Source organism: Bos javanicus, chromosome 10 (genome assembly GCF_032452875.1).
Source record: "Bos javanicus breed banteng chromosome 10, ARS-OSU_banteng_1.0, whole genome shotgun sequence".
Lineage (NCBI taxonomy): Eukaryota > Metazoa > Chordata > Mammalia > Artiodactyla > Bovidae > Bos > Bos javanicus.
This window is the reverse complement of record NC_083877.1, coordinates 16,910,033-16,925,002: the sequence shown is the minus strand read 5'-3', so window position 1 is coordinate 16,925,002 and position 14,970 is coordinate 16,910,033. Positions and strand designations below refer to the sequence as shown.

The following is a 14,970-nucleotide window of genomic DNA, read 5'->3' as shown; positions in this document are numbered from 1 at the left end:
CCCCTTGGCGGTGCGTCCGGGCTTACGTCCGCCTCCTTGCAGCCTCGGCCCTGCGCACGCCCATCTCCATCACCAGCTCCTACGCCGCGCCCTTTGCCATGATGAGCCACCACGAGATGAATGGCTCCCTCACCAGCCCCAGCGCCTACGCAGGCCTCCACAACATCCCGCCCCAGATGAGCGCGGCTGCGGCCGCCGCTGCCGCCGCCTACGGCCGATCGCCAATGGTGAGCTTTGGAGCTGTACGTAGACCTTTTGGCTCCTTTTTGGGGGGCTGGGCAAGGAGTGGGAGGGGAGTGGAGGGGGTTAGAGAGACCCGTCCTGCGTGCAGGGGGCGCCTCTGGGTCCAGTGACAGGCAGCTCCTTGGGGGAGAGTGTTCATGAGGAAGCAGAAGGGAACACTCTTGGGGTCACAGGCCTGGTTCCCACCCCTGCCCTTTGGTCACCACGTGACCTCCACCAGCAGCCGCCCTGGGCTGCCCTTCCATCTGGGAAGCGGGGCTGGCACCCGTCTCTCTGGGCGCTCTGGGGTGGGACTCCCATGGTGAGTCAGGAGATTTCACAAGGCAGGGCCTCGGCCCGTGGGGCTGCCCACGTGTTATACCAAGGCGTGTCTGCTGTTACTGAGAGGGCCCCGGCCTGTGTTGTCGCTGGAACAGGGGCTTTGCTCTGCTCAGCCATCTTGGGCTGTGAAGAGGCAGCGTGGTGCTGGTGGGACAGGACGTGGTGAAGGAGGAAGCTGGGGTTGTGGCGTTGTATAGTAGGGGGACGGAGGGCGGCACCCCTCACTAAGGGCTGGCCTTGTCTTGCCTTACAGGTTGGCTTTGACCCTCACCCTCCCATGCGGGCCACAGGCCTGCCCTCAAGCCTCGCCTCCATTCCTGGTGGAAAACCGTAAGCCTTGACTACTTATTTTCTGCTTGTTGGGGAGGGCAGAGAGCACACCACCCACTCACCCACCCCTGCCCTGATGGGCCTCTCCTGGGGAAAGGTGTCTGCCTCTCTAGGGGTGCCCCTGGGGCAGGTTGCAATCCCACTGGTGGCTGCCTGGCTGCACTCCTGATCGCCCCCAGGCTCCCTCTGAAAGGGGAAGAAGGTTTGGGGTTGAGGTTGTGATCCCTGGACTTGAGAGGGGAGGAACATTTCACATGTTGGGCTTCCCAACCAGATGCCACGGATCTTCCCTGCCCTGGGGGTTCCTGTGGGTTCTAGCCGCAGCTGGCACTCCTATGACCTGAACCAGCGGGCAGACTACACTGGCTCACCCCTGGCTCTGATGTGTACTCTGTGATTCATTCAGGGATGGGGGGCAAGCAGATTTTCTTCCCTAATACTACTGGCTCCTAGAGGAGGGGTGGCATTCAAGCTGGGCCCTCTCCGGGGTCAGAGTGCTAGGGATTGTATAGATGGCGGGAGAGGGTGTTCCAAGGCAACGAGGGGTCGGTGACGTGGTTCGGAGCGAGGATCTATAAGCAGGGGCAGAAGTCAAGGCAGGACTATGAAGCTGTCTCCGTCCTGGTGGAACCAGGTCAAGGAGGTTAGGGTTACCAGGTTTCCTAAGATGAGGGCAGGGGACACCTTGGAGGCAGGCAGGCCAGGCAGGGGTTAGGGCCGGTTAGGAGAAACTGTTAGAGGACTGGAGATGGCAGAAGCGTGGTTCTCCCCCTTTCAGAGCCTACTCTTTCCATGTGAGCGCTGATGGGCAGATGCAGCCCGTGCCCTTCCCCCACGACGCCCTGGCAGGCCCTGGCATCCCCAGGCACGCCCGGCAGATCAACACTCTCAGCCACGGGGAGGTGGTGTGTGCGGTGACCATCAGCAACCCCACGCGCCACGTCTACACAGGAGGCAAGGGCTGCGTGAAGATCTGGGACATCAGCCAGCCGGGGAGCAAGAGCCCCATCTCCCAGCTGGACTGCCTGGTGAGGATCCTAGGGCTGCGGGCATCCCTTCTAGCAGTTACAGGAGAGCTGGGGCCTGGGGCAGCGCCCCACTGACCTGGCCAGGCGCAGCCCTGTATCGACTGAGCGACTCTGGGCAACCTGGCAAACTTCTCTGAACCCTGCTTTCGTTGTCTGGGGAGATGATGCTGGTCTCCAGGGGTCTGTGAAGAAGTGAAAGTTTAAAAAGTCACGAGTGAGCAGTGGGGTCAGCCTGGCAGCCGCGATTAAGGGCAGGAAGAGAGCAGATGTGGCAAGGGTGCTCAGTGTTGCTGGATGTGACTCTCCCGGTCCCCGGGAGGAGAGGTGGGTGGCGCTGAGCATTGTCCCCTCCCCCTTCAGAACAGGGACAACTACATCCGCTCCTGCAAGCTGCTCCCCGATGGGCGCACGCTCATCGTGGGCGGCGAGGCCAGCACGCTCACCATCTGGGACCTGGCCTCGCCCACGCCCCGCATCAAGGCTGAGTTGACGTCCTCGGCTCCGGCCTGCTACGCCCTGGCCATCAGCCCTGACGCCAAAGTCTGCTTCTCCTGCTGCAGTGATGGGAACATTGCCGTGTGGGACCTGCACAACCAGACGCTGGTCAGGTGAGGCACGGGGGGGATCGGGGGTGTCCTCGCCCTGGGGAGGCCGTGCTGGCATCGTGGCTGCGACCAGCTGGTCTGAGGTGTTGTGGGGTGGCTGGGGTGGCACAGGTGAGGGCACCCAGGTGAAAGGACGGCTTGTACCAGGTGCCCACAGAGGCGGGAGGGCTCTGTGGACCAGGAGCTTGCACCAGGCTCCAGGGAGAGGGGGCCTGGGGCAGACCTGGCAGGGCAGAACTCAGATAAGTTGAGACACGCAGAGATGTGGGGAGAAGAGGTGGCGTTGAGACCGGTTTGGAGGAGCTTAAGCTGCTGGGTCTGAGTCCTCCCTCCCTGTGACCATGCATGCAAGTACTGGCCCTGGCCGAGACGCTCGCGTGGGAGAGGAGCCCTGAGGGACCATGGCCCTCGAGCTTCCCGTTCTGCTGGGGCAGAGTTGGCGTCTCCCTGGGACAGCTGTCAACATAGCAGTCAGTGCTTCCCTGGGGCTCACCCTCACCCCTGCCTGGCCTTCCTAGGCAGTTCCAGGGCCACACGGACGGGGCCAGCTGCATAGACATCTCCCACGACGGCACCAAGCTGTGGACGGGGGGCCTGGACAACACCGTGCGCTCCTGGGACCTGCGGGAGGGCCGGCAGCTGCAGCAGCACGACTTCACCTCCCAGGTGTGCGCCTGGGACCCTCCCCGTCCACTGGGGCAGCATGGGGCCTTCCCTCCCTGGGTCTCAGGGACTGGTTCAGGGGACCAAGGGGTCCTCACACGCAGTCATTACAAATGGACCTGAGACCAAGCTGAGTCATCTAGGAAGGCTTCCTGGAGGAAGTGGCCATGAAGCAGAATCCACAAGGCTTTGGAGTTGGTCACACTTGCCCCTTGATTCCCAGCTCCTCTGCCATTGAGCATTTGGCCTCAGTTTTCTCATTCATGGGATGGAAATAGTCATAGCTACTTCATGGGTCTGATGTGAGTACCTGCAATGGTCCCTCTGAAAGCCTTGGCTGTAAGCCTGGCTATAGAAAGCATTCTATAAATGCTAAGTATTATTACGTTTTGTTATTGTGTTATTTGTGTTAATATTTTAATCTTGCACGTTTAATATATTAGTGTTTTATTTACTCATATTTTTCTTAAGGAAAGGTGAAAGTCACTGAGACAGAGAATAACTTTGAAAGTGAAATGTCTGTGTCACCTCTGAGTTTGAATCCTGGCTCTGCCGCTTTACTTTTTAGAGTCAGCAACCTCTCTGAGCCTCAGCTTCCTCACCTGGGAAGTTGATTGGGGATAAAACATGAGATCCTATTCCCTTGAGGGGGAGAGAGGGGGACTTTACATTGCACATGGCAGGTGGGGAGGTGCTAGGGGAGGGAGTCGGTAAGACTGAGCCCACAGGGTTCCTGAGCAGGGCCGTGGAGGAGTGCCCCTCTTCTCCCTCCTCCTGTCCCCGCCGCACTGCCCCCGGCACCCCGCTGCCGTGGTTTTGGAGGATGCTGATCTCTGTCCTCCCCTCCCCTGCAGATCTTCTCGCTGGGTTACTGTCCCACCGGGGAGTGGCTGGCCGTGGGCATGGAGAGCAGCAACGTGGAGGTGCTGCACCACACCAAGCCCGACAAGTACCAGCTGCACCTGCACGAGAGCTGCGTGCTGTCCCTCAAGTTCGCCTACTGCGGTGAGCCTGGGGGAGCGGGAGCCTGGCCAGCCCTCTGTGCAGGGATGCCGCTCGGAGCTTGGAGAAGGGCCAGAGCCCCCCTAAGTGAGCATGGTCTCAGAACCAGCCTCCTGACCCAGACCAGTACCCCCATCCCGCCCCGCATCTGAGGATGCAGGTACTGTCACAGGGTACCAAGCACCTGTGACACCAGGCCAGAGCCAGACCTTGCTGGCCTGGGGCAGGAGCAGAGCACCTGCCTACAGGTGGTTTGGACCATGGGCTTTGGTAGCCACAGCTCTGGACTGGAGTATGTGCCGGCCCACTGACTAGCCATGCAGCTTAGGACAGTCCCAGCCTCTCTGAACCCCAACAGGTCTTTATGGACCAGGAATAGCAGGCACCCCCCAGGGCTTTGGGAACCCTGGAGCTTTAACGCAGGCAAAGCTCTGGTGGCGTGCCTGCAGAGACCCACCACCTTTGGCTGGATCTCTAGCTGCTTGGAGCTTCGCCATCCCCAGTACTTCCTGCCATCTTTCAGTAGTAGAATCGAGATGGGTCAGTTGAGCTTAGTGGCTTTAAAAAGAATCTTCTGGCGAAGTGTAATCCCTGTGATTCACTGCAGATCCTGCCTCTCTCTGTCCCAGCCTGTCCACCCCTCCCCTTGATTGCAGAGAAAGGCAGTATCTGAGTGTCCGTGTGTGTCCGTGTGTGTGTGGTATGTCTTGATTACAAAACGCTTCTCACAAGGGAAGAGTCAGCCCAGCACTAGTTAGCAGGTCGCGTTTCCATGGTAGCTGGCCATGTGGGGCGGGTCTTGCTTTAGAGGGCAGCAGCCCACAACCTGATGTTTCCTTTGCCTGCAGGCAAGTGGTTTGTGAGCACTGGGAAAGATAACCTTCTCAACGCCTGGAGGACTCCGTATGGAGCCAGCATATTCCAGGTACTACCTGCCCTCCAAGTGCCCCTCTTGATTCTGCTGAGAGTCTGGGCCTGGCCACGGTGATGGGGCAGGGATGGGGGAGGCAGAGCAGGACTTGCCCTGACCCCTACCTACTGGGAGTCCAAGACGGCTTCTCCAGCGGTGAGGGTTTGGACTTGGGCACATCAGTGGGACCCATACTCTGCTGCTAGTGGCATCTGACCAATTGGGGCGAGGGCTTTTAGCAGGGGCTCTTGTAGGATTTCTAGAGCAAGGAGGAATGAAAACATGCTCTTGGCTCTGGCCTGCACACTGAGCCCTCACAGGAGGCGCACCGGGCGTATGAGCAAACTGGGCAGCTTTTTTTTTCTGAGCAGTGTTGTCTGGTATTAAAGTAAGTTCATTTTCCATCTCAACACTTCAATATAAGGAGAGAGGTATGGGGCCAGAGAAGGATCCAGAAAGAGGTATGAGAGAGGGAAGAGGCTTTTTTTGTGTGTGGGTTTTCAAAGCCTGGGGCCTGACACTGCACTCTCCCTCGCTCACTCATATACACTCACACAGAGAGAGAGACACACACACAGTCTTGCACACTTACACAGTCACACACACTCTCTTTCAGAGCCAGTAAGACATTCTCTTGATGCAGTTTGGAAGTCTGGCATCTGGTGCATCACACATGTAACTTTCAAGAGTCTCTAGTTACACTGGATACACCTGCTCTCAGCTCAGAAACGCTTCTTCCTATTTGTAAACTCAGGATGCAAAGCTCACACTCAAGTGTTGTGTTTTGCTGCTCAGAGCTGACTGTAAAGATCACATCTGGCCCAGTTAATGGGCCAGGCAGAAGGGGCCCCACTGATGGGAAGGGCTGTGTTTGCTCTCCAGGGTGGGCAGAGGGCGGGTGAATCCCACGAGTACCAAGAAAGCGCTGAGTTCCCCCAGAGAGTGAATTTCTGTCCTTTCTCTCCTCCTCCAGTCTAAGGAATCCTCGTCAGTCTTGAGCTGTGACATTTCGGCGGATGACAAATATATCGTAACAGGCTCTGGTGACAAGAAGGCCACGGTTTATGAGGTCATCTACTAAGCAAGGACTGTGACGGGGCTGTCAAGCTCTGGGAGACCCCGACTCGGCTGTGCCAGGGAGACCCCGCAGACACGGAGGACGGGCAGCGAGCGGCCCAGCACCGCGCTCCGGCGGGCTGAGAGGACACGCCCGTCACGTCGGGACTCCTGTGTCTCACGGACTCCCATGGATTTCTCCCCTCCTCCTCCCATAACGATGCTGGCAGAGGCTGCACGTAGATTTGGAGGCTCATGGCTCCGGCTCTCCACATACACCCTCATGAATCTCTTACCTTCCCCTTTCTTTTGATGTGTCCTCCTTCCCCAGCCCGGGGACACTGGAGTGTGGACCACACGTTTGTACCAGGGAGTGGGGGAGGGTTTCACGTCCCCGATTGTGCAGCGCACAAGGTTTGTGAAAAGTGTAAATAACAGACTCCTATCTCGGACTGGTCAGCGGGGGAGGAGGCCCCTTCCCACCGGCAATGCCAGCCGTGTATTTCGCCTGCTGTATTCGTAATCCACTCGTGGTGGTGGCTTTTTTTTTTTTTTAAACAAGTTCCCATCTGGGAAGGGGAGGCAGGGAGGGGGGCAGAATGGAGAGGGGAGTGGGAGAGGAAGAAGACTCCTGGGTGGAGGAGGGGCAGCATGGCTGGCGGCCAGGTCAGCCATCAGGTACCCCTGGGTGAGTGTGTCTCCATGTAGACCTGGAAATCGTCTTAAGGCATGTCAGGACCCAGCTCCAGACAGACTGACGGACAGGCAGAGCTCGAGACGGGTGCCACCCAGGCTGACGGCAGCAGAAACACAGTGAATTTTTCTGTGGCCTCCTGAGTTCCACCTGCCTCTTAGCCCTTTGGCTCCCCTCTCGGGTGTCTGAAGCTGTCTGTCTGTCTGTCTCCCCCACCCCACCCCCGCCTCCATCTCTCTTTGGTGCACACTTGGTTGTCGTGATGAGAAATGGAAGTTCAAAGGCACTCTGTCTCCAGCCCTACTTAATCTTCGGACACAACCTGAAAAGGACACAAAGGTAGAAGAACGCATAGCAACTCAGCTCAGGGAGCTACCAGAGGAAAATAGCAACTGATGTGGGTGCTTTTTTTTTTAATTTGAATAAAAGGAATTAGAAGTGATGTCCTTTCATAAAATGCCTTCTCCCCACTTTCCTGCCTCTGACCCCTTACTCTCTCCTTAGAGGGAAAATGTGTATTTAGCCTGCAGGACGGAGTCTAAGGTTGATCTCCCTGCCCCCCCACCCCAGGCAGGGCAGCGGGGAGAGGGGACTTGGGGTTGGGCTGGGGGTGCACCGTGCTGACTTCTCCTGGCTTCCTGTCTCTCTTAGGAGCCCAAACAGCTTACAGGTAGAATATCAGCTCCTGCGGGTGCCACTTTTTGGTACCAAAATGTTCTGAGGTATTAGAATTTTGTTTTTTGTTTTGGTTTTCCTTTGGTCTTTTTTTTTTTTTTTCTTAAGGAAAAGCTAAAGGCCGTTATGAGTCCTGGTGGTGGGCTCTCCGTGGATGTAGCATATGGAAGATAATTTTTATACTGCATTTTTATGGGTTATTTTCTAATGTGTGATCCTGTCTGGTTAGAAGGAAGGGGGGTTCCCAGTGAACCCCTCTCCAATGTTCTTGCTCCCAGGTGAGCCCCTCCACATACCTGGCTCTGGAGGTGGAAGAGAAGGGCAAGGTGGGTGCCCTAACCTTTCTGAGGCTGGGGAGGGGTGTCCAGAGTCTGTCTGTGTCTCTCTTCCTCTCTCAGTCTCTCTCTCTCTGGGTCTCGGATGCTTAGCCACCACCTGTTGTTAAGGCTCTTGCCACAAGGGAAGGCGAGGGTAGAAGACAAATTGATTCCTGAAGAAAAAAAGAAAATGAAAAGTCATTGTAATGACCTGTTTTTATATTTTTAAAAGTTACTATTTAAAGGTTTGATTGTTGCGTTTTAATTCTTCCTCCTCCCCCTGCCCCACCCCAGTAGTTTATCTCCATTCTCCCTCCCCTCACGCTCCCAAGAAGAGGGGTGGGGTGCTGTCTACCCCACGTCCTGGGTGATCTCCTTTGTCATCCATAAATGTGAGCGCTTCTTTTTTTAAAGCGTTCCCATACTGCCCCCACACCCCTAGAAAGTGATCATGTGGAACAGTTAAAAAGGGAGTGTTTTCATGACCCCAGCCCTGTGCTGTCTCCCCAGTTTAAGGCAGGGTGGGGTGGGGGGGTCTCCTCAGGGCAGTTCCCAGAGGGGAAGTCCACAGTTAACACCCATGTCCTGTGTAGCTGCCACTGCCCAACTCTTTGCGGAAAAAGATGAAATGGGATGAACTTGCGGAGAAATTGCAAAGTGTCTATGACCATCAGGACCCTGAAAACCTCTACCCTCTTTTTTTTAAGCTTAACTTCAGATGCTGTGGGGCAACCCCACTTAGGAGGGGTTTACAGAGAGGAAATGGGGGCAGTGCCCTTGGTGCAGGACTGGCCTGGGGTGGTGGTTCCCAGGTTCCTGGGCATCATGCAGCCATGAGCTAAATTTCCAGAATGTGGGGCTAATGTGGTTTCCAAGTCCTGCCAAAGTCACTGCAAATGAGCACATAAAAACGATTGCCTGCTGTTATTTCATTCAAGAAAGGATTGAACATTTGAAAAAAGGAGTGACCATCCAGATAGAGCAGCCTTTATTCTAAGCCTCGAAAGGACAGCTGGACTGCACGTACCAGGGTCACTTAGCTGGAGCTGGGCTTCCTGTCAGGCTTGCAGAAGAGAAGCTTCCAGCATGTAGGAAGAAGGCCCGTCTGCGGCTATGTTTGGCTGACATCTCTGTCTTGTACTGGTGGCACAAACTTGAGTAAAGGAACACCCCTTTGAACCATGCTTTCCTTGCGTGTCAAAGTCTGATCATCACAGCAGAGGGCTAGCAGGGCCAAATGGGGGAGTCTGGCCAGAACATTCTCTCTATGCCTGAGGGCTGCAGGTCCCAGTGGGTAGAAAGGAAGAATGTCTCAGAATGCTCCCCTCCACTCTTGGCTCCTGGGAGTGAAGGCCAATGTGAGGCCCATTGCTGAGAAGGGGAGACCATCTCAGAAAGGCTCTTCTACCAAGAGGTTCTGGGCACAATTGAGCATGGGGAGACGACCAAGACTCACTTCGGGCCCGGAAGCTCCCAGTGGAGGCCAGGGAGAGACACCTGACCTGTGAAAGTGCAGTTGGGAACACATCCTTCGGCTCTGAGTGCTGGTGCCTCCACCCTGCCTGTCCGCGCTGCGGCTGTCCTGACAGAAAGAAGCTCACAAGCCTCTCCACCCCGAGCCTTTCACTGCGCATGCTTGTCTTTGCCTCGCTACTGCCTCCCACCCCACCACCGCTCCCCTCCCGCACTTTCCGCTTTATGGAACCTCAGCCCCGACTCAGCCCTACTAAAGCCATATCCATTGCCGTATCCACCTCTCGCGACTCTGCAGATGATTCCTCTGCACTTTAAGGCTTGGGAGGCCTCTTCGAATCTTTGGGGAGGAACCCAAATACTGTACACACTCCAATTTCTGTCTCTAATCCCCCAAGATTGCCCCTACCTCCTTATCAACAAAGTAGCAGAAAACCTTGATACCATTTTCCTGTGGTGGTTTAGTTGCTAAGTTGTGTCTGACAGTTGCAACCCCATGGACTGTAGCCTGCCAGGTTCCTCTGTCCATGGGATTTCACAGGCACGAATACTGGAGTGGGGTTGCCATTTCCTTCTCTAGGGGATCTTCCCAACTCAAGAATCGAACCCAGGACTCCTGCATTGCAGGGGGACTCCTGCACTGCAGGCCAATTCTTTCCCAACTGAGCTACGAGGGATGTCCCATTTTCCAAGCCTTTTTCAAAGTCACCCCTTAACCATTCCTGCAAAAATCCAGGCTCATACTGATCATAGCATTTGCAGCTCTTCAGTGCTCCTGTTTGCTTGTCTGCACAGCTAGACCGGTTTTGCTGACTGAAGACAGTGCCCAGGACCTCATAGACTCAGGGCAGCACCAGTATATAAAGGCTGAGCTTTACCTGGCTTGAGGTTATCCTGATTCTCAGGGCAAGTGTGCTGTCCTGTGGCTTGTCCCTGAAGACCAGAGAAAAGGTTGGCTTTTGAGGGTCTTCCAGCTTGGTCACTCTGCCTTTGCTCAAAGCAAGATCTTTGAAACAAACAGAGAGGGCATGGTCGTCAGAAGCCAGAGTTTCTGGCCAGAAACCAAGTTCGTGGTTTCAGGTCACATCAGATGATGTGCAAGTGTCCAGGCCATTTGTAACAATGGCAGAGCCATTCACTCTCAGGCCTCTCTGAGTCACTGCCCATCCCTATTCCCCACCCCTAGGCAGCCCCGACCCCAGCAGAGGCAGTGATCGTCCTAAATCATAGGGTCTGCACCAAGGAACAGATCCAGAGAGCTGGAGGTGGAAGTGTGATCGGCAAGACTTAAATGTTAAAAACTGGCCATGGACTCTCCCATGGAGATGGGGTGTACATTTTTATAAGAACACAGTGTTGGAGAATGAACTATTTTTAATATAAAGTATAACAAACAAACATGATGAGCCTTATTTTATTTGCACGGTTGGGCATCATTTGATGTTTTTGTGACAACAGTAGGAAATGTACTCTATAAAATGTACCATACTCGTGAAGTATTTTTAAATATTACACCAAAATTGGAACTTTTGTACTTGGAGAGACGTCTGTCCTTGGCCCCTCGTTTGATAGATGGGACAGTGAAGGCCCATAAAGGCTACATAACTCACCATGAGTCACACGGCCTGAGCCGACATTGCGACTCACACCTCCCCTTCCCCTAAACCCATACCACGGCCTCCGTGAAGGAGCCGCTTAGTGGGCAGGACTGAGCGGTACTGTCTCAAGGATTAGCATCTAGGGCATGAGGATTCCTGCCTCTTCTTTAAGAGGACTGGTGAGGAAATTTCTCATGGAAGAGCCATGGCCGACAAGAGTCGTGGAAACCAGTATCCTGCCTTGAGAACTTTCTAGAACACACCCACCCACCTTACCCATGTTTCCATCCATTCACCAGTCACTCATTCATCCATCCATCCATCCACCCATCCACTCATCCTCTCATCTCTCCAATCATCCTTCCATCTACCCATCCATCCCACCAACATTTCTATGGAGAGACCCCAACATATGCCGGGCATGGTTCTAGGTGTTAGGATGCAAAGATCAGTAAGACATGATGCCTGCCCTCTCCACAGTGTGCTCAGCCAGCCGGGAGAAACAGTCACGTAAAGTGACAACTGCCACTTGGTGAGATGCGTGTGTGTGTGTGTGTGTGTGAGTCACTCAGTCCTGTCCAACTCTGTAATCCCATGGACTGTAGTCCATCAGGCTCCTCTGTCCATGGGATTCCTCAGGCAAAAATACTGGAATGGGTTGCCAGTTCTGTCTAGAGGGTATCTTCCCGACCCAGGATCAAACCCAGCTCTCCCACATTGCAGGCAGATTCTTTTACTGTCTGAGCCACCAGGGAAGCCCAAAAGGAAGGCAGATACCAGCAGGTTAATGCTAATGCCCATAACTTGGGTGAGAAGGCACAAACCGGAAGATGCCACAGCACACAGTAGAGATGTTACCCAGGGAGTGGAGTCAGAGCAAGGCTTCTTGGAAGGAGTGAGCCGAACCAAGGCCCAAAGAACAAAGAGGTGCCATGCCCAAGGGAGGTGTGGAGCAGAGTGTTCCAGGTAGAAGGAACAGCATGTGCCAAGGCCCAGAGTAAGAGGCACATCCTCCTCCGTCTCCCTCCCCCAACCCGTCTAGTTCTCCCTTTTGCCCTGATCTAGCTACACTCCAGCTTGTTGAAGTCCCCGTTCCTGCAGCCTCTCGTTGGCCAGTCGCCTCCTGTGCAGAAACCAGGCTCAGATTCAGGCCAAGCAGGCTGGTGAAACTCAGGAGGAGAGACCTGCAGAGGCCAGGGTTCTGACCTGAGCCAGGAGGAGGAAATATTAGGGGGTGAGCTGCAGTTCAGAGGGTTGAGACTGCCTGTGTTGAGCCCCAGGCTCTAGGTCCCCACCTCAACTGACATGCAGAGACCGGGGTTCTGTGCACTGGAGCACTGGACATGACCTGGGTTGCTTATCTGGTGCATACAGTCGTGTAGGACGTTAAGCTGCACATCTGTCCCCACCAGTCCTCTGCTTGGAGCCCCTCGATGGCCCTGTGCACAGCACTGTGTCTGAACTCCTTAACTGGTTTCCAGGTGCAGCCCTGTACCTCTGGAGTCACCTTTTCACACCAGTCACACACGCCTCCAATGCCCTGAGAGGCCACTTGGATTTTAGGTTACTTATGTGTTTCTCTTCCAGCCAGGAATGCCCTGCATCTTTCTTTGAACCCCTGTTCCTTCTTTAGCATTCAACTTTAGTTTCACTTCAAGGGAGCCCTTCCCTAGCCCCCAACTCCTTTAGTCTAAACTGGCTGTGTCTCCTTTGTGCTGCTGGAGTGTCTTCTGCCAGCTCTCTGGGGAACGTACTATGCATGGTGCATCATGGCTGTTAATTTAATGGTATCACCCTCTCCTGATGTCCACCTGGAAGTGAGCGGGGATTGTGTCTCGTATCTCTGGTACTCAATAGTACATGCTCAGGAAATGTTAGTTGACTGAATCAGTGAGTGTGGGATGAAGATAATAGCTATTCTTAATAGAGGACTTAGTATGTGTCTGCCACTTCTTTTTAAGCATTGTGTAATTCCAAACTCATAACTGTCCTAAGAGGTCAATGCTATTACTATATTCATTTTATAGATGATGTCGCTGAAGTTCCAAGATCACACTGCTTGTAGTATTTGTACAATACTGATGCTGGCTGGACAAATGAATGAGTAGATGGATGAATGGGTGGGTGGGTAGTGGACCATTAGGATTGATTCAGAAACTTGGAAAGAACTGACCCCACAGGTAGAGCAGGGGATGAGTGATCTCGAGATGAAGAACATAGGAAGGAGAGATGGAAGACAGAAATGTCCACTGCCTAGCTTAGGCCTTCCTCACATCCATTAAGGCATGTCTGTCAATGCCCAGAAAGCTCCACAGCGTGCTCACTCTGACCCTGACTCCGAACTCCCCTCCCAAGCAGATCAACCAGCACAGGGCTGATGGCTCAGAAGCGGGCCCTGGAGGTCTCCTGTACTACTGAGGCCAGGAGCAAGAGTGAGGTGGGGCTGTGGTCTTGTCTCTCCTGGATATCACAGAGGGAAGCTACCCATGCAAGTGTTTGCTGGCAATAGCTGACAAGACTCAGAAAAAGCAGGTCTGGAATGTCCAATACTGGCAAATGAAACAGCAAGCTAATTAGGATTCCCTTTAACCATGTGGACAGACAGCCATGTTGGATAAAATCAAAGTAAAATAGGGAATTCCCTGGAGCTCCACTGGTTAGGAATCAGCACTTTCACAGCCAGGGCCCAGGTTCAATACTCTCTGCTCAGGGAACTAAGCAAGCTGTAAGGTGCAGCCAAAAATAAAAAGCAAATAAAACAATTTTGATAGCCTATCATGAAAAAAAGGGGACTCATTTAATGTCATAGATAAAAGACTTTAAAGGTAGAGTGGGAGCTCCCAAGTTCAGAACACTACATAAATTCTAAAAAGTGGACAGAATTTTATAAAGAGGAATGGGAGGTTTTAACAAACCGCTAAGAGAAATTGGTAGATCAAGCTGAGAGAGAAATTAATATGAATATGGAAGAGTTGAACAACATAATTGAATCACAGAACCCTACAACCAACTATTGAAGAACACAGCTAGAAGATCTAGTTTCATCAGTCAAAAGAAATAAAGATATTTCACAAAATTCAACATTCATGATTTTCCTTAACGTACCAAACAAGGAATAAAAGAAAATATCTTTAATCCTATGATGGACAGCTAAACCAGATGAGCAGCAACCCAATAATAGATAAAAATCAAGTTTTAGAACCATGATTTCAAAGTCAGCAACATAACAAGAATCCTCTTATTACTGTTTCTATTCAACATTGGGCTGGAGGCTCTACCAGCCTCCAGCTGGACAAAATAAAACAATAAAAAAAAAAATGAATGCAATGATTGAAATGGAAGAAAAACTATGATTATTTATGGATAGTATGACTATATATGTAGAAAATATGCAATTAAATAAGAGAGCTTAACCACATTGCTAGATCTGAAATCAATATTCATTAATCAATAGCATTCCTATTCATAAGCAATAACCAATTTCAAAGCATAATGTAAAGAAATAAAAATGCTTTTACAAATAGCAACAAATATGACCTATGAGTAAAACTAAGTCAAACTACACAAGACGTTTTTGAAGAAAAACATTAAATGTTACAGAAAAATGTTGCAGGTCTTTTTTAAAAGACCTATGCAGATCATAAGCTATACCATATTCATTGATAAGGAAATTCAGTATCATTTTTAAAGCTCTCTTTCCCAGCAATCAATTTATAATGCAATATCAAACAAAACCCAAAAGAGAATGATTTCTATGTAATTTGAAAAGCTAATACTAATATTTATCTGAAGAATAAAGGACTCAAAATAGCAACTATAATTGTGAAGAGGAAAAAGAAAGGAGAGCTTGTCCTCCAGATAGCAAGACTTATTAGGGACTCAAGGCTACAGTCGGCAGGCAAATATGCTCTTGGTGCACGCATAGACAAATGGGCCAATGGAACAAAACAGAGTCTATAAGTAAGTCTCCACAGAGATGAGAGGTGACTATGGCCTAGGCGCCACTATGTATCACTGAAGAAAAGGGCTTTTAGCAAACAGCTCTGGGACAATGG

General features: G+C 52.5%; 1 protein-coding gene across 12 annotated transcripts in view; it reads left to right on the top strand.

Annotated features, from left to right (window-relative positions):
* Positions 1 to 8,092, top strand: part of TLE3 (TLE family member 3, transcriptional corepressor) — a 48,332-nt gene extending 40,240 nt beyond the window's left edge. For 6 of the 12 annotated variants that reach the window (XM_061430224.1, XM_061430215.1, XM_061430220.1 and 3 more), the window contains 8 exons: positions 43 to 242; positions 818 to 894; positions 1,673 to 1,922; positions 2,283 to 2,530; positions 3,046 to 3,193; positions 4,045 to 4,195; positions 5,041 to 5,117; positions 6,076 to 8,092. In XM_061430224.1, the coding sequence (XP_061286208.1) occupies positions 43 to 242; positions 818 to 894; positions 1,673 to 1,922; positions 2,283 to 2,530; positions 3,046 to 3,193; positions 4,045 to 4,195; positions 5,041 to 5,117; positions 6,076 to 6,183 (1,259 nt within the window). In that variant the 3' untranslated portion in view covers positions 6,184 to 8,092. The remainder of the gene's footprint in view (positions 1 to 42; positions 243 to 817; positions 895 to 1,672; positions 1,923 to 2,282; positions 2,531 to 3,045; positions 3,194 to 4,044; positions 4,196 to 5,040; positions 5,118 to 6,075) is intronic. The other 6 variants (XM_061430225.1, XM_061430226.1, XM_061430221.1 and 3 more) reach the window with 1 other exon arrangement.
* The last annotated feature ends 6,878 nt before the right edge of the window (positions 8,093 to 14,970 follow it).